We start from the raw sequence: 19,093 nt of genomic DNA, 5'->3' as shown, positions 1-19,093 counted from the left end.
GCCGGGTCCACAGTCAAGAGGTGGGCAGAACATGCCACCCATAATGGGGAGAACTAAAACCTGGGGCCATTAGTCCCCTGAATCTATACCAGACAGATCCCTTTGGGATTATCTTATTTATATTCATCCAAAAGATTGGTATATGCTTTCCATTTCTCTTGGTATCTTTTTCAGGTTTCCTAGCAGAGTTTTTGGTAAGACGAATTTTAGGAGTTTTAAAATAGAATTGGGAATTCAATTGTCATTGCATATTTGAGAGATTTCTTCTATAAAGTAGAACCCTTGTTGGATTCCCTGTGCCTCAGATCTGCTTTTGATTCTAGTGGTGTTTTCCTTCATTCCAAGACATCGAGACCTCCCTGACAGTCCCAATATGGCGGATGACACTGTGTTTCTGTCTCCTAGGGGGTTTTTCAGATTCCGATCTCATCGATGGAGCTTCAGATGGAGGTAGAGTTAAGACTTCTTCTCTTTTCTCTCTGTCACCCACCTGCTGTACACGGTGACGTGAGGGTCTACAGTCTTACCCTCGGGGAAATCACAGTCAGCTGCTTGGAAATCTCTTCCCACCTCTGCCATTTGTAGATGCATCAAGGACGTGGCCGGTAAGACCTGCCCCACCAAGGCTGCTCCCTGGGAGCTGTGTTAATGGCTCAGGGAGCTATCTATCGGCCATGTGCATGGGGCTGGAGGCCAGGTGATCGGGCACTTCTCAGACATCGCCTGAACTCCCCAATCACCTGTTAGTTTTTCTTTTTTCTTTTTTGGATGACTATTGGGTGTCACCAATGACATGTGTTCTGTTACTTAATGAACGTAGAAATGAGCATGAAGTCATGTGACCCTCGTTGGCAGCATTACAATTTGAAATGCAGATTTTCCACCTGTCTCTTTAAAATCTGAGGTTAGAGTAGGGTCCAAAGCAGTACTTAGATATAATATATCTTGGATAAATAAATAAAAATTTGAGTATACAATAGATATAAAGGTATATGTGTTTATAGTAGTTAGTATATATTAAGATTTATTATATTTACATGTAGTTTGTCTTCACGTATACTTACAGTTGACCCTTGACCAACACAGGTTTGGTCCACATGGGTCCATTTATTTTGATAAATACAATATAGTCCTGTAAATGTACTTTGTCTCCCTTATGATTTTCTTTCTTTTTTTTTTTATGATTTTCTTAATTGCGTGTTCTTTTCCCTAGCTTACTTTATTGTAAGACTATAGTATATAATAGCCAGAACATACAATGTATATGTCATTGACTGTTTATGTTATCAGTAAGCCTTCCAGTCAATGATAGGCTATTAGTAAATACGTTTTGGGGGAATCAAAAGTCGTATACGGATTTTCGACTGTACAGGGGGTTGGATCCCCTAATCCTCCTGAGTTATTCAAGGGTGAGTCACAGGTACATATCCTGGGATTCAACAGGAATGTGCCTTGGATCACCCCATAGCCATGGGCCCGGTCTCAGGTGGGCTCCAGGGCCCTGGCTGGGATTCTTCCCACGCCCAGCAAGAGGGGTCAGAATCCGTGAGGCACCCAGGACTTACTGGCTCACCTGCAGCCCACCATGGGAGGAATGGTTGGAGTCAGGAGCTGAGCCTGGGTGTCAGGCATATGAGGGCAAGTCCAGTGATATGTTTAGCAAAGCAGGGACTCAACAAAGGGAAAGGACTCTGTGAGTTCTTTTACAACTCAGGATCCCAGTCGTTGATCTTTGGGATGAGATTTTCTTTACCAAAACTCTTCCCGATGCAACTTGTTTGCAAGCCTGTTTGTCCCTTGCAGGAGGTGGTGGCGGTGGTGATGGAGGAAGCCAAAAGCCTGATGGGGGGGCGCAGGGTACGTACCCATGGTTTCTGATGTCTTGGGTTTCTTATGTGCACTGTTGAGAGGAAGTGGAATGCAGCCGTCAAGATCAAACCTACAGTGTTGGCTCTGTCATCCTAAAGACAATGGCCTGAAGCATCAAAGTGCGATTGCTTTGCGCCGTGCATGTCCCAAGTGCTCTGCTGAAGTAGCTGGTTGAACATCTTTAATAGACTCAGCAAGGGGGTGCTGATGTGACCCACAGGTTAAGTTTACTCATCTTCCCACAGTGTCCTAAGAAGGAATACCATCCATATTACCTGGGGTTCCCCAGAGAAACAGAACCATTGGGATCTATCTACATACAGATGTAAGTGTAGATATACAGAAAGAGATTGATTATAAGGAATTGTCCCACATGATTATGGATGCTGAGAAGTCCCATGATCTGCTGACTGCTAGCTGGAGGACCAGGAGAGGCACTGGTGTGGTTCAGTCCCAGTCCAAAGGACTGGGAACCAGGAAAGCTGGGAGTGCAAGTCCCCACCTGAGTCTCAGATCCCGAGAACTAGGAGTGCTTACGCACAAGGGCAGATGAAGATGGATGTCCCATGCCTATGCTCTCTTCTGTTCAGGCCCCCTGTGGATTGGTTGATGCTCATCCTCATTGGTGAAGACCACCTGCTTCACGTAGTCTGTAGATACAAACATTAATCTTTTCTGAGAACGTCCATATGGACATACCCAGAAAGAATGTTTTCCCAGCTATCTGGGCACCACTGAGCCCAGTCAAGTGGACACAGTTAACCATCACACCATCCTTGATTGACTCATGGAGCGGGATGTCCTGGGCACCTGCCATGCTGAGAATTGGTTGGTGTCCACGTGGCACAGATGCACGTAGTGTGAGTTACTAATAGTGCATGGAAACTCCATTCCAGTAAATCAAATGAAAGTAGCAAAAGGGGTCAGTGGCTTTGATTTTCAGAAAATGCGTGAAGAGGATGATGCCACACAGCCTCTGAGTGGTCCCAGTTGGGCGCCATGCACTGTGGGCCATGTTGCCTTGCCTGAGACCTTCCACCTTTGACTGTTAGGACCCCTGCACTGGCCACAGGGATGGGAGGAGGCAGAGTGTGTCATCCACCTGAAACCTGTTTTGCATTGGAAGTGATATGTGTAGTCAAATGAATTCCAATTCCAGGTGGGACTTTTGGGGAGCAGTATGGCTGGCCCTTCGTGTCATGCAAATGGATTGGAGGCATTGTTGGGAGTTGGGCAAGGCTCAAGAGTGGGGTTTCCTCCATGGACACCTTGGGACCCTGTGTCTTGACACTCAATCCTATCTTTTTCCTGTGGGAGGGGCCTCCAGCCACGTGTCCTGTGTGTGGTCTGCTCTCCACAAGTGTTCCCTGTCATGGTGCCCTGTGCTTCTTCCCACAGCTGACTCCCCTGGGGTAGTCCCTGGCATCATCGGGGCCGTTGTGGTGGCCGTGGCCGGAGCCATCTCTAGCTTTATCGCCTACCAGAAGAAAAAGTTGTGCTTCAAAGAAAATGGTAAGGTTTTTGTGGGGCCGCTTCCTTCTCTTCATGCCTTACTAAGTTGAAAGGTGTGCTTTCTCAAAACTAAAACAATCCAGAAGTCCCCTTGGCATGAGACACGTGTGAGGTGGCTGATGGTTCAAGAGATCGCTGGGATACTGCAATCAGACTTTGTAGCTTCCGTTCCAGCGCCGCCCGTGTGGAGTTGTGCAAATTTTGCAAGTCACTAACCACCCCTGTCTTTGGGTTTTCCGTCTCTAAAGCGGGGAGGTGATTATTGGCACACCACAGGACTTTTGTATGGATCCATAGGGTTATGTGTGAAAGTCTTGACAGGCTGGTTGAAGAAATGTTAGCTCTTGGAAATGTTTATTCATCCTTATTTATAATTGCTGTCATCTTCATCCCGCTTAGGGCAAGAGCAATGGCTGGGGAGGTGGGGGGCGCCATATTGCTTTCTCCAAACAAGAGAATTAAAAATTAAAGGCAGGGCAGCTGATTCCTTTTCTGGTACCACCCCGTACTGACAAGTGCTCCGGAGGGCTTTTGGGTGGGATATAAAATTTATAGGGGAATGTGGAGGATGTCACATCCACCAACATAGGGATTGGAACTCCATCGTTGGATGTTTGGGGACCATATGGGCAAAAGAGTCCCTGAATTACATAGGATTTGCTCTGACATCAGTAAGTTGTATTTTGAACATAGCTCCTATTCATGCATCTCTGGCTTGCTCGAAGTCCTGCCTTCCTTCTTGCAAGATGAACGCGAAGGGTGGACTCTGATGTGGCTTTAGGAGTCCTATGGGCTACGGATGGAGCCTCACGGTGTCTAAACTTCTCAACCTGCCTGTGGTTTCAAGTCCAGATTCATACTTAGCTGTTGACCTCCATCCTCAAGGACCACTGCCAAGGGAAATTCACAAAAGATTTGAATAGATGGTGATACAAAATTTTACTATAGGGAGGGAGTCTACCCTAAATCTCCCATCATTCTAGACTTTCAGATTCACACACTCTGGTTGTAACCCGAAATTGAAAGTCCCAAAAAGACTGTGGGTTCAGAGATTTAACATAAGCTGCTGTTTGGCATCTCTCTTCTTGCAGCGAAGGGGAAGGTTGCCTGAATATGTCTATTTCCCACATGTGATCGGGTGCCTTCCATCGGGGGCACTCAGGAAACCGTGCTCGGTTGCCTGAATGTTGAGCATCCAGCATGTCCAAATGGACAGATGACTGAGGTCAAGAACGTGCCCAGAGGGAGAGAAGACCAAGGTCAAGGATGTGCCCAAATGGAGAGAAGACCGAGGTCATGGACATGCCCAAATGGAGAGATGACCAAGGTCAAGGATGTGCCCAAATGGACTTCATTTCTGCCCCCCTCTCTGAAGAGGCTCAGCTCAGAGCATGACGCCCAGCCAGGAGAGGATGAAGGCATGCCTGCTGAGGAAGGATGCATGGCAAGTCCGGGCACAGCGATTTTCTGAAAATCTGTAGGTGACTTTCAAATCCAATTTGGATTTCCAAATCCATTCAGATTCTGGAGTTGCAAAGCATTTCTGTCCCCTTGGGTTTGGGATATATGACCCCCTTGGATGTTATGATGCCAATTTGACATTCATATGCCAAGGCACAGGGATTTGGGGAATGACTCAAGAATCTTAATTGACTTGACATTGTCCCATGCTTGGAATGGGATTAGGGACTTGGAAACCCAAGTGTTCTCCATCCCCCTGTACCCTATTCCTGGGTCTTGGTCTTTTTCCTAACGGGGTGAAAACAGAAATTTCCTCAGGTAGATACAGTTGAATTCCCTCATTTCAAAAAATAACAGCATCCTTCCTGAAGAATGGGCTCGGGGCAGTCTGGGACTCAACATATGCTCCTGAACAGCTAGCTAAATTCATTTACCCAGAATTCCGTACAGTCTCTCATCCTGCGTGAGCCAAATGAACATTGGGGTCGACTTTACAGTCTTGATTTGCTTTCTGGTTTTTATGGGGTTTATGATATTCGCTGATGTAGATGCACAAAGAAAATGTCGGGAAAAAAAACGCAACGAGGGAAGGAAGCTAGTAGTTCTGACTTCAGTCATTAGGTGCCTTTGTCTGTAGCCATAAAATGCCCCGTGTTAAGACAAAGAAAATTAGGTGCTATTTTTCTGTAAACCGCAGGACACTGACGCAGGAGAATGAGTCTCTCTTCTGAGTCCGCCAAGAGACATTTTGGTGTTTTTGACCTGTGTTGGTAGATGAACTCAGTGTCTGTGTCCGTGATGCCTTTTTATGAACAGACATAGAATTGAAGTGTTGGATCCAGGCATTGGGATCATGAACATCCTAGGCCTTTCAGTGGAGTCTGTGCAGGACTGTTTGTGGGTTTTCTTGTTGGGATAGTGGTTTAAAGAAGCGCATACCCATGTGTAGCTGTGAGCTTGGACATTTCCTAAGCAGGATGTGGCCACAGCGTGTCCCAGTGCTTGAAGAAACCATGGTTTTGGGGGAAAACTATTGTTTTACAAGAGTGGTTGTTTTTATAGAGGGTGGTTTTCCAGGACCTCGTCATCGCGTTGAATTTTGTAGGGTCTGTTGAGTTGTGCGTGAAGGTTAGTCTCCATCAAGTAGGTGCTCTCTCAACGCGGAGATGCATCCATCAAATACTGGCAGTTTTGCTATACATTTACTGAAGCGCTTTTTAGTATCATGTTCCGGAACAGTATCCGTGGCCCACGAAATTTGGTGCATCTGTCCTTTATCCCTGGAGATTCCGATGTGTACCTCCATTCCTGCACATTTGGATGTGTTTGGATGAGTTTAATGTGGTTTTCTTGCAAATGGTGCACGCTGGTCTGTTAGGAGCCATTTTGGGCGTGGGCTCGTGGCCGACGTGCATGTTCGTGGCTTGCGGTGTTGGCTTCAAGTGACGGGTTTGAGCAGCGAATGGCATGGATGGTGACCTGCTTGGACAGAGCGCAGCTTTGGGTGGCTGTCACTTGGTGGGCACGATTTTCTGGCCTTCCGTGTGCATAGCGGCTGATTCGTGTGCTCACGGTTTCCAGTAGGTGCTTGAGGCGTTCCTGAGCCGACCTGCTGGTGTGTCCCTCGCCTTCCCCCTCCGTCCCTGCTTCCGTCTGTGCCCACCTCCACCTCCCTGTCCTCTTTGAGTCTGCTTCCGTCTCTGATCCGCGGCCGCCCGTTGCACCTTGGGCTTTCAGCGCTGCTTTAAAAAGAAAACCAAACCTAGAAACCCACTCTCTTCCCGAGCGCGAAGAGTGTCTTTGTCACACCCGGTGACCGCTGCCTGGGCCTTTGGACTCGCCTGAACCTCTCCGAAGTTTACCTTTTTGCTTTTTGTGTTGTTGTTTTGTTTCCATTTCTCGACCTTTCGTTTCAGATGAGCCGAGGATGTAGGGACGAGCAAGAAACCGTGTGCGAGCCTGGAGCTGCTCCTGTATGATCAGTGCTCGTCCGCTAAGATGCTGAGTCTAAAGCAAACCCTGGCGTTTGCCCTGCTCCCTATGGCTAGTCCGTTGCCATGGTGATGGGGATGCCTCCCAGATCCCGGATTCAGTGTATCCACCCCACACCCTCCCCCTGCAGATGCACGGAAGCTCATACTCTTATGTCGCATTAACGCGCGGGTAGCTTCAGGACGGGAAGAGGAATGCAAATATTTTCTCATAAACTTAAATCCGAGGGAAAGAAACTGTGGCGGGCTGGGTGGCGGGTGGGGGTGGGGAGGGGGCGCTTCTATGCATTCATCCCCTTTGCGACCGTCCATCCAGTCAGTGAACTGGGCCAGCCGGAGGGTCCCGAGGCAAAGCCCACCCGGGTCGTAGGGTTTCACTTTGCCGTGCAACTTTCAACATCTGATTTACCAGCTTCTGCAGTTCTTTGATGCGTTGCCCACTCCGTGTCCCACGAGGCAGTTCCTCACTGTCTCTCTGACCCATGTTTTTTGTTTTTTTTTCAAAAATACGTGAATGTCCCGCTTGACCCACTTCTCCAGGGGAAGAAAGAAAAAAAAAATCCACTTGTTTAGGAACCATTTAAAAATCTCACGATCTTAGAATGTTAAAGTCCGTCGAGAACAGGGTGGAGATTGTCCGAGCATCCGCGCATCCTGGACCTTCCCATAAATGTGAAGTCGTCCGTGGATGTCCCCCACCCCCTGCCCTGCATGTTCAGCCACCTCCTTCCCTTGGGCATAAACATTGCTTTTCTCGTCTCGACCTCATGCCGAGGTTCAGCGTCATGTCCGGCCCCGGGGGTGGGATGGGGTGGTGATGATGTGAGGGCTGGGTTGCTGGCAGGTTTGGGGGTTAGCATGGGTAGTTAATGGGGAGGTGAGCTGTCATGGCTGCTCTAAATGCTTTTCTTGTGGGTCGGGTCCCCCCTCCGTGGTCACCTTGGCCTCCGCCTGGCTCTTTGGAGGATGTCCCTGCAGATTTCTCGGTTCTTATAAAATAAGGCTTATTCCCCAGTTAGCGTAGGGTAGGTCTGAGTCCAGTGTGTGTGTGCCCACTGCCCCCAAGAAGGAAGTCCTCCATGTGGCCTAAAATCAGGCACTGCTGGTCGGTGGTCCGGCAGGGCTGCGGTCTTGGCTCCAAATGCATGTTGTGTATATACATAAATAGTCCCCAGGCACGGAGTCCCAATAAGCTGCCATTTCCATGACGGGTCTACTAGGGACAAATGGTCCCTAGTGCAGATGAAAAACATGTGCATTGCTTGGGTTTATTTTGAGATGTGGTGTGCGTGCCCTTTTCTGTTTGGAGGGCAGGGCGAAGTGGGTGGGATGCCGAGTGCATCCTGTGGAACGCGGTGTCCCCTTAGGGGTCAGGGGTGCGTGGTGTCTCCGGGGCATCTGGGAGATGGGGAATCTGGCTGTGCATCCCTGATCGTCACAAGGCCTGGCCTCCCTCTTAAGTGTCACCCCCCCCCACCAAGGGCTACGTGCAGCTCCAGCAAAGAGCATGGTCAGCAGGATCTGGGAGAAGCCCTGCAGCATCCACCCTGCTCTCCGTGCATGTGGATTCTGGGGCCCTGCTCCCTCCAAAGTGCAGCCATGTCACCGGCGTCTTCGGAAGGTTCTCCAAAAGTTGGCAGTGTGTGACGCCAACATCGAAAAGCGTCACAATGGAACATGCCCTTCCACGTGTTGTCCCCAAACGGCCATTGCCGTGACGGCGCTTCCTTGTTCCAAAGGTCCGTGTTGCCCTTTGTTCTTAAATGTAGCCGGATGAGCTGTCCTGTTGCAATCTGCTCGAAAACCCGTGTGTGCCCCAGACCGCCACCCACCCCCTTCCAGCAGAAGACACGCCACTGGTGCGGTCAGGGTCCTCTTGCAACTCTGGGTCTCCAGCAGGGGTCCGCGTCTGGGGCCGGGGAGTGGGGACAGGGCGACTGACAGTAGGATTCCTCGCTCACCCACCGGGACCGGTTCTTCCGTGACCTGCAGTTGAAGGCGCGTGGTGTGTTTGCTTGCAACGGTATTCTCGCCCCGAGCGATGCACTTTGCACAAAGTCTCAAGCTCTGTGAACGGTCTTGGATATGCTTCACTTGGGGCCCCTACACGACGTAATCGAGAAATAAATGCCTTTTGCCAGTGAATCTGTGTTTGCCAGTCTTGAATTCCATCAGCTAGCGCTGTGTATCTCGGTGGGGGGACGGTTGGCGGCCATGGTCGTGTCTCCTCTGATCCCTATTTGACACATTCCCAAAGAGAAATTTCGAAACAAAAAAATTTTTTTAATTGACCGAGAACAAGAAAACCTGAAATCAAGCCGGTGGGACCCCGGGAGGCCCCCTTAGCCTTCGATTCCCTATGGACGGAGCTGCCCTGGGTGGGTCTGCGTCTCCGTCCCTCCAGGTCCCGCTGATTTGGGCGGGTGGGGAGGAGGGTTGGGGGCTGACTCCGCTTGGCGGTGACATGAGGGGGCCTTCTCTGTGTTCACCCCCTTGGGGCATCTTTTGTGCTTTCTTTCAGCCGACCAAGGTGAGGCCAGCACCAAGAACCAGCAGAGCACCAGCGCCGACCAACCAGGTGGGTTGCGGGCCCTTGGGACGGATGTCTTCCCGCGGGGCGTTGCATGGGATCCTCCGCGTCCCCTTCCTTCCCGAGTTCGGCACGAGTTCGGGGGATGGGGTACAAACCCTCCGGGGCTTGAGGCACAACTCTGTGTCACGTTCTTGAGGTTCCTTGTGCATCATCCTCCTAGGAGAAAATGTCTTCTCCTATTTTTTCCCCCTACTTTTCCTGGAGTATGTATTTTTTTTTCTGCAAAAAAAAAGTCTTCTATATTTTTTTTCCTAGTTTTCCTGGAATATGTATTTTTTTTTCTAGGAAAAACGGCCTCTACTATTTTTTTCTACTTTTCCTGGAGTATGCATTGTTTTTCCAGGAAAAAATGCCTTCTATAGTTTTTTCTATCTTTCTTGGAGTATTTTCTTTTCAAAGAGAAAATGCCTTCTCCTATTTTTTTTCCTACTTTTCCTGGAATATGTACTTTTTTCCCTAGGAAAAAAATGCCTTCTATATTTTTTTTTCTATTTTTCCTGGAGTATTTTTTTTCTAGGAGAAAATGCCTTTTCCTATTTTTTTCCTATTTTTCCTGAAATATGTATTTTTTACCTAGGAAAAAATGCCTTCTATTTTTTTTCCTATTTTTCCTGAAGTACTTTTTTTTTTCTAGGAGGAAATACCTTCTCCTATTTTTTTTTTTCTTGCTTTTCCTGGAGTATGTGTTTTTTTCCTAGGAAAAAAATGCCTTCTATATTTTTTTCCTATTTTTTGTGGAGTTTTTTTTTTTTCTTTTCCCTAGGAGAAAATGCCTTCTCCTATTTTTTTTTTTTTTTCCTGCTTTTCCTGGAGTATGTGTTTTTTTCCTAGGAAAAAAATGCCTTCTATATTTTTTTCCTATTTTTTGTGGAGTATGTTTTTTTTTTTCTTTTCCCTAGGAGAAAATGCCTTCTCCTATTTTTTTTTGTATTTTTCCTGGAATATATACTTTTTTTCCTAGGAAAAATGCCTTCTATATTTTTTTTCTATTTTTCCTGCAGTATTTTTTTTTCTAGGAGAAAATGCCTTTTCCTGTTTTTTTTTCCTATTTTTCCTGAAATATGTATTTTTTTTCCCTAGGAAAAAATGTGTTCTATTTTTTTTCCTGGAGTATTTTTTTTTGCTAGGAGAAAATGCCTTCTCCTATTTTTTTTTTTTCCTGCTTTTCCTGGAGTATGTGTTTTTTTCCTAGGAAAAAAATGCCTTCTATATTTTTTTCCTATTTTTTGTGGAGTATTTTTTTCTTTTCCCTAGGAGAAAATGCCTTCTTTTTTTTTTTCCTGCTTTTCCTGGAATATGTGTTTCTTTTTTCAAGGAAAAAAATGCCTTCTCTATTTTTTTTCATATTTTTTGTGGAGTATGTTTTTTTTTGTTTTGTTTTCCCTAGGAGAAAATGCCTTCTCCTATTTTTTTTCCTACTTTTCCTGGAGCACGTTTTTTTTTTTTCCTAGCTAGAGTTGATTGGACTCTAAAATCTGTTGAATTCTTTTCCCCCAGCAGGTTAGAGTCAGTTTTTGCTTGCTGCATGCAAGCAAAATCAGCGATGCATTTCGCGCTCTCTCAGCGCGCGAGAGATAGAGAGCGCGAGAGGGAAGAGGGTCAGAGGGAGAAGCAGACTCCCTGCCGAGCAGGGAGCCCGATGCGGGACTCGATCCCGGGACTCCGGGATCATGACCTGAGCCAAAGGCAGTCGCTTAACCGACTGAGCCACCCAGGCGCCCGCCCATTCATCTTCTATAGCAAGGGAGTCACCTGCGTCTGAAATTTTTAAGAAGCGGTCGGTGACGTGCGGGTTTTGGGGGAGCTGGGGATGCCTTGTGAAGTCTTTCCTTGTCTGTTTGTCCTTGGCAGTTCAGTGGAGTCTTCTCGAAAAGTAGGAGCTTGACTGCAAATGCAAATCCTCGACGTTCCCAGCAGGAGGACAAGACTCGCCTGCTGCATCCTCCCAAGAAACACGTGCACCGGGGTAGCGGTGGCCACGGTGGAATCCAGCCCCGTCCTGCCCACGCCTGTGCTCACGTTGAGACTCTTTGTTTAGACCTTGAGATGTGTTGTGCCCATTTGCACCATGCTGGGTAGACAAGGGATACTAACGCCGAGTGTTGCGCCCTGACAGGGGAATTTTGCTCCCCCTGTCCATGGCCTTTAAGGGTTTCCCCGTGGGGTGTGAAAGGCCGATTGTGCATCACAAAGTCATTCCAGTACCGACCCCACTGAAGCTTCCCCACCCGGAACTCTGGGCCGTTTACCAATTAAGATGTGAGTCAAACAGAACCAGCCCTGGCACTGACCCTCGGATATGGTGAGATAAGCGTTTCATTAGTGTCCTCCAAATGTCCTTCATTGGGTAGTATTTTTTTTTTCACACCAGACTAATAAAAAAGAAATTAGAAACCAAGTACTTTTTACTTAAATGTTTTATCATGGGCTGACATCAGTTTAAAGAAGGCTGTGGAAACTAGTGGAATGGACCCTGTGGTCCCTTTTCTGGGGCTGCATGACAAACAATCAACCCGTGTGTATCCCCTGCATTTTTGGGATTTTCTTTCTCTGCCTACTTCCCTCCACTGGTCTTAGTACATTGGGGACAAGGACTTCTCAGCATTCAGATACTCCCCTGCATTGCATACTTCTTTGCATGCAGATACTCCCCTGAATCCAGATACTCCCTTGCATTCAGATACTGCCCTGCATCAGATACTCCTATAATTCAGATATTCCTCTGCATTAGATACTTCTCTATACTCAGAAAGTCCCCCGGCATTCACATACTCCCCTGCATGAGATACCCTCCTGCATCAGATATTACCCTGCATTCAGATACTCCCCTGCATCACATACTTCTCTGTATTTAGGTACTCCCTTGAATCAGATACTTCCTTGCATCCAGATACTCCCCTGAATCAGATACTCCTCTTCAGTTCAGCTACTCCCCTGAATCAGAAACTCCTCTACATTCAGATACTGCCCTCTTCTTCCATGTGGGTTTTTTTGTGGAAATGTGTTAACTGTAATGTCTTTACAAAATGTCTTAACTGCTTTGGTGTGAGAGCTTGCTTTACCTTTGGGGTAAAACTGCTTTGTGGCTCAGGAGCTCCTGCTATGTTTCTTAACAACTTGAAATGAACCAAAAGCATACTCTTCCTCCTTGACAAAAATGGCTTTGTTTAATTATTTCTGAGTTTTTGTATGAAGAAGTCTTAGTGTCACGGTTTTGAAATCAGGATTAGAAAATTTATGTAGGGGGACGCCACGGTGGCTCAGTCGTTAAGCATCTGCCTTAGGCTCAGGTCATGATCCCAGGGTCTTGGGATTGAGTCCCGCATCGGGCTCCTTGCTCAGCGGGGCGTCTGCTTCTCCCTCTCTCTCTGCCTGCCGCTCCCCCTGCTTGTGCTCTCTCTCTCTCTTTCTCTCTCCGACAAACCAATAAATAAATATAATCTTTTTTAAAAAAGTCCTGGGATCGAGCCCCGCATCGGGCTCCCTGCTCGGCGGGAAGCCTGCTTCTCCCTCTCCCACTGCCCCTGCTTGTGTTCCCTCTCTCGCTGTGTCTCTCTCTGTCAAATAAATAAATAAAATCTTTGAAAAAAAGAAAAATTTATGTAGGCTAGCAGGAGACAGTAACACAGAGGGTTTAAACCTGGGTCATAATGTATTTAGCCAAACAACATGAGCTGATATTGTACATTTGTCCGAGTGTGTGTGTGTGTACATTTATTGTCTGAAGTCAGCTTTGTTAGGATGTGTGTGTGTGTGTGTGTGTGTGTGTGTGTGTGTGTGTGTGTGAGATTGTTGATGGGCACTGCCTAATTGTCCTCCACAAAAGTTGTGCAAATCTATGGTGTTCCCAGTGATGTCTCAGCTGTCCTCAAATAGCCTTGCAAACGTTATGGGCCTTGCCAGCCTGTTGAAAACATGGTATCGAATCAACGGTTTTCCATTACATTTCTCTCAACACAGGTGGGACTGGGAATGTGTGTGTGGAAAATCCATGTTCGCTCCATTCTGAATACGGCCTTTGTCCGTTTTTACATGCCTCATTGTTCCTGCTGTTATTGATCTATGGGAACTCTTTACATATTAAAGGCACTGCCATTTTTTTGACTCTGAAATAGGCAGCCAATAAGCTTTTTCACTTTATTTTTAGCCTTTTAACTGAAGTGATGTTTTCTCCATTCATTTTTATCATTTTTATGTAGTGAAATTACTTAATGGTTTCTGGGCATGCTGTTAGAAAGACATCAATCTTACTAACATTTTTTTCTTTTAAACATCAGGGGGCAAATGGGTGGCCCAGTCGGTGGAGCATGAGTTTCTTGATCTCACGGTTGTGAGTTCAAGCCCCATGTTGGGTGTAGAGATTTACTTAAAAATAAAATCTTTAAAACCTCTCCCAAAACCTCATATTCTGTTCCAACACTTTTATGGTTGTTTTTTTTTTTTTACATTCAAATACTTGATTCCCTAGAGATGCATGTTTGTATAGGGATGAGGAAGAGATTCTGCTATGCAATTCCCACCCTCTGTGTAGGGTATCATGCTATTATTCCCAACCCATGTCCCTAATATATATGTGTAATCATGTGAGAATATCCTTCTTTATGTCTAAAAAAATAAAAAAAGAGAATATCGCTCTTTAGAGCTTTCACCTGGAGTGGGTATTAAATTGAATTAAGTGCTTTTTCAGGATCTGTGGGGATGATCGTAGGGTTTTCTGGTTTATTCTATGAATATAATGAATTCAGGATGATTACATGCATGATCATACCTAATGTGATGTAGAAACATCCTGTTGTCCTTGACTTGGGTCTTATTTGGTGGCGGGCTTGTCATTTGGTTTGGGTTATTGTGTCCATATTCAAGAGTGACCTCGCTCTGTGTTCTGTGTTTGCATGATTTCCATCGATTCTGATAGACTTTCTTCTTGTCATCATGAGAAATTGGTTTGACTGGAGCTACCTGGGCCTTGTGTGTATGTGTGTGTAGAGGGGATAAGTGATTTCAGTCTTTTGTTTCTTTCTTAGGGAAACAGAGATTTATAATTAAAAAAAAAAAAACTTTATTTCCACTTCTTCATTTGAAAATCATCCACGTTTCCTGAGTTTTCAAAATGTCACCACGTAGATTTGAACACAGAATTTCCTTCTAATTGTTCACTGTGCTCCGGGTCTGTGGGGAACTCTATGTCCTTGTGATTTTGTATTGTTATTATGTTTCTGGTTTCGGTTCTCGAATAATGGTTGGGTGATAAGCTTCACCGTTTCCGCGCTTTTCATTCGTGGTCCCGGTTGTTGGCGTTCTTTGGGTTTATCTGCCCTCCATGCAGACGCGCCTTGAGTCGAACGCTAATTCCCATATGCTTTCTCATCCTTTCCTATGCAATATTGTAAATATTCCAGGCTCTGGCTTTTCCTGGAAAAGGAAGGGTAGACACGGATCATTCCTATTTCTATTTTCCAGAGAGTCGCCATTTCCGGTTTTTTTCTTTCTTGTCAACTCAATGGTTTTAAACGGTTTTTTGTTGGTTTTGTTTTTTAACGTCCACGTGATGTTTTTGTGTTTTCTGCTTTCTTGGATGTGGTCACCAGTCTCCTGGTTTGATTGCCGTGTGCAACCAGAATGTTGCCTATATCATTTCTGCCTTCTTTCTCCCCCCTCCAGTGGATTGAAGCTTTTCTTTCTGAGGAAGTTCCTTGAACGTGGAGACACACGTGGATTCTCAGCGTTGAAGGTATAGAGGATGTGAACGTGAAATCCACCTTATCAGCTGTCTCTTCAGGCATCTGTGTGTGTTCTGCATGAGCTGTTTAGGCTGAGACAGGTGTGGGTAGCCACGAGTGTCTGACAAGGGAATCGGCATGCGTCGTTATGCAGCTCAGGGGATGCCCATGTATGGCAGACATGACTTGTGCACACACCCTGGTTTAAGGTCAAGCTGGCTTCCCGGGGGCTGGCTCCTCCTTTCCTGTTCTGCCCATCCCCTTCTGTTCTCACACCCACCTTCCCGGGCACATGGTGGTTTGCAGGCGTAGCAAATGCATCAGTTTCCTCTCTCTCTGCTCCCAGGAGCCAACTTGGCATCCCTGCCCTGCATCTTGCATGCTTAGCTGCCGGAGGGAGGAACGTGGTCTGAGGTCTCACTCTGGAGGTTGGCGTCCCTCTAGGCAGTTCTGGGCTCCTCTACCTCCCTGTGATTTCTTTGCTGGCTGCCCGAAGGTCCCCTGACACCTGCAGCCCTTTGCTTTTTTATTGTTAACCTGGGGCGATTGAAACAGGTGTTTTATATTCTGTGCACCTTTTTGTCCTTATACCCAACTCTGTTGAGATCGAGGGAGGCTCTGGACACCCCTTCATCCACGTGGGAGCTCCCCCACCTCAGCAGGTTTGCATGGGGGTCGTTTAGCCCCTTCGTCTGCTGCAGAGGGCCAACGTTGGAAGCAAAAACACTCACGTCTGTCTTGCATGTAGCATGCTCGTGATATTGCACCACCAACCACCTCCGTCTGGTTCCTAGTTATTTTTGTCACCCCCAAAGGAAACTGTCATGTACTGGTTTCCTGGGGCGGCCATAACCGAGCACCACCAACGGGGAGGAGGGGTGCTTAAATCACAGAAGTGTGTTGCCTCCTGGTTCTGGAGATCAAAAGTCCGAGACCAAGTTGTGGACAGCCCTGGTCCATGCTGCAGCCTCCAAGGGACAGTCTGCTCCATATCTGCATCCCAGCTCCCGGGAGCTGCTGGAGGTCCTGGGCGTCCCTTGGCTGGTCCCACCTCTGCCTCCATGTGTCCATCTTTATCCAAACGTCCCCCTCTTTATAGGACCAGCGCGCATATGGTCATGTCCCGCCTGACTCCAAGGTGACCCCATCCTAACCAATTGCATTGACACCCACCCGATGTCCGGCAAAGGTCGTATCCTGCAGGATTACCAGTGACGACTCCAATGTATGATTTTTTGGGGAGGGGATAGGGGTCCACAGTTCAACCCAGGAAACCACCCATCTGCTTTCTGTCTCTGGATTTGCCTGTTCTGGACGGTTCAGGGACATGGACTCACACACAATGTGGCCTTTGGTGTCTGTTGTCTGTCACGAACGTACAATTTTGAAAGTTTATCCACATTGCGGGGTGTCTGTGTGTGTGTGAGAGAGAGAGACAGAGAGATCTCTGTTCCTTTTCATGGTCGGGGAAATGGGGAGAAAACGTCTGTCCAAGCGTGTCATCCACTGCTCTTGACTCTCCCACGGGGAGTTTGGGATTGGACATGGCAGGTTTCCTTAAAGCATCACACACAGACCCACACCCTCCTGTGTGCACCTCAACCTGGTCTGCATCACCAACATCGCCTTATAATGATGCTCCACGTAAAGAACGAAAACCAGAACACCAGACACTCGAGACACATGCACACATTTCTAGGTACCAGAAAAAAAAATGCAGAAAACGTCAGGATTCATTTCCCCCTTTTATATCTGTTTAGCCTAAATCTAGCTTTTTTGGGGGGAAGGGAAGTGGTTTACAAACAGCTTTCACCACCACGATTTATTAGTATTTTTTTCTTTCTTGTGCACTAATCCCATAGATCAGAGAGGTTCAAAGCCTTTTGGAAATGGTGGGTTTGTAGTCTTTCCTGCACGTTGAGGGAGGCAACTAGCAAGGGTAAGTCAGTGTGTATAGGTGCATAAGGGAGGCATAATCACAGAGCCTTACAGAGAAAATAGGGGAAAAAAATCCCTGGATTGGCCACCAGCTGTATTTCTTCTGCAGACAGATTCCCAAACAGGAGATGTAAAGAATTTGGCGCTTCTGTAAAATGCCTGCAAAATCAACGATACGTCTTTATCTATCTATCTATCTATCTATCTATCTATCTATCTATATATTTGTTTTTTGTGGGGAAAGAGGCAAAAAAGAGAGAAAGAAAGAAGAAAGAAAGAAAAAGAGAAAGAAAGAAAAAAAGAGAAAGAAAGAAAGAAAGAAAGAAAGAAAGAAAGAAAAAGAAAGAAAGAAAGAAAGAAAGAAAGAAAGAAAGAAAAGGAAAGAAAGAAAGAGAAAGAAAGAAAAAGAGAAAGAAAGAAAGAAACAGAAGGGCAAATTTCGCAAAGTCAGATGGAGCTTAAAAGCTCCAGCCCTTGGTTTCCATCCTGAATGGTCCCGGAGAGGGCAGAGCGGGTAATTACCCTCTTCCAGGCAATTGAGTGCTTCTGCGGCTGATTGCGCCATTCATCTGGTGGGATCATCCCGCTTTCTTCCGCCATTCATTCTCCACCTCGGGGCGGCCATGGGGAAGCTGGGCTCTGTGTCCCCGAAATTGCTCTTAAGGTGAGTGCCTGTGTTTTTTCACTCGGGTCAGCGTGTCAGGGAGGAGTGACGGGCACTTTGGAAATGCATTCGGTTTGGCTCCAACTCTAACCTTGTGTCTGAATCCAAATGCTGATGGAAAGGGGATGGGGGGTGGGAAGCCCTGCAACAACACAAAAGAGGTACAAGTGTAATTCTGTGCAACGGTGCTGATTAACGTGATGAGGCTTTGATATTGTGGCAGGGGTGATGGTCCGCTGATACATAGCATGTGGGGGCTTGGGGGGTTATTTCTGTGCTAGAAGCAAAATGTTTATGCTTAGTACCTTTTTTTTCTTTTCTTTCAAAGAAAGGAACTTCTACGAATGTCCCGTTCCTACTGTGACAAAGAATCACCAATCAGGTGGCTTAAACCACAGGAATTCATCTTCTCCCAGCTCTGGAGACCAGACTCTGAGATCCAGGCGGGGCAGGGCTGCTGAGATCCAGGCGGGGCAAGGTCATAGTCTCTCCTGAAGCTCTTGGGGAGGGTCCTTCCTGCCTCTTCCAGCTTCTGGGGCTCCAGGTGTCCCTGGGCTGGTGGCCACGTCCCTCCCATCTCTGCCTCCGTCTTCACGTGGCTTCTCCTCTGTGTGTGTGTCTCTGCTCCTCGGTGTCTTCCAGTGTCATTGGATTTAGGGCCCACCTGGATCATCCACGTGATGATCCTGTTCTGGACCCACCCGGGTCATCTTAACTAATTACATTTGCAGTAACCCTCTTTCCAAATAAGGTCCCATTTTGAGTTCCTGGTGGTTAGGACCATAACATATCTTTTGGGAGAGACACAACTCAGCCGAAAACACCGATCTGTGTATCTCCCAAGGGCAGGGTGCCTGTTGAGTTCGCTCTGTCACAGTCCACCTCTGTGCTTGACACCAAGCGCATCATTGCCAAACAGTTGATGGGTGACAGACTGGAGTCTTTGAGATGAGAAGAATACTCATGAAACCAGGGAAACAGATGCTCTCCTTACTCACTGAAAAGCCAAGCCGTCCCAAGCAAGAGTTTTCTCTTGACGCCAAGCGCCGGACGTCACTCTTGGCTTCGCTCTCTCATTTTGGGGGTCAACCCGACCCACTGTGGACCGAAAACGGACGGCTGGATGGTCACCTCTATTGCCTTTGCCAGGCACCTTCATCCGATTTCCCCTCAGTTTAACTTAACAGGTGATTTTTGAACGCATGCTTTGGGCCAGGAATCAACAGGGCAGGTTAAGGAGGGACGAGCCTTGGACTCAGGCTGCCTGGATTTAATTTTTTTTTAAGATTTATTTATTTGAGAGAGAGAGAAAGAAGGAGCAGGTGGAGGTGTAGAGGGAGAGAAG

At 47.0% G+C, this 19,093-nt stretch overlaps 1 protein-coding gene across 3 annotated transcripts in view; it reads left to right on the top strand.

The window, feature by feature from the left end:
* Positions 1–11,824, top strand: part of CD99 (CD99 molecule (Xg blood group)) — a 32,179-nt gene extending 20,355 nt beyond the window's left edge. For 2 of the 3 annotated variants that reach the window (XM_028115086.2, XM_028115084.2), the window contains exons 6-10: positions 406–450; positions 1,804–1,857; positions 3,268–3,381; positions 9,355–9,411; positions 11,278–11,824. In XM_028115086.2, the coding sequence (XP_027970887.1) occupies positions 406–450; positions 1,804–1,857; positions 3,268–3,381; positions 9,355–9,411; positions 11,278–11,303 (296 nt within the window). In that variant the 3' untranslated portion in view covers positions 11,304–11,824. Of the gene's footprint in view, positions 1–405; positions 451–1,803; positions 1,858–3,267; positions 3,382–6,758; positions 7,082–9,354; positions 9,412–11,277 lie in introns of those variants that run through there. The other variant, XM_028115087.1, reaches the window with a different exon arrangement.
* The last annotated feature ends 7,269 nt before the right edge of the window (positions 11,825–19,093 follow it).

Source organism: Eumetopias jubatus, unplaced genomic scaffold (assembly GCF_037043125.1).
Source record: "Eumetopias jubatus isolate StellerSeaLion01/CBP00866 unplaced genomic scaffold, mEumJub1_p1.0 scaffold_11, whole genome shotgun sequence".
Lineage (NCBI taxonomy): Eukaryota > Metazoa > Chordata > Mammalia > Carnivora > Otariidae > Eumetopias > Eumetopias jubatus.
Note: the sequence above shows the minus strand (reverse complement) of the source record. Positions and strands in the feature narration are given on the sequence as shown.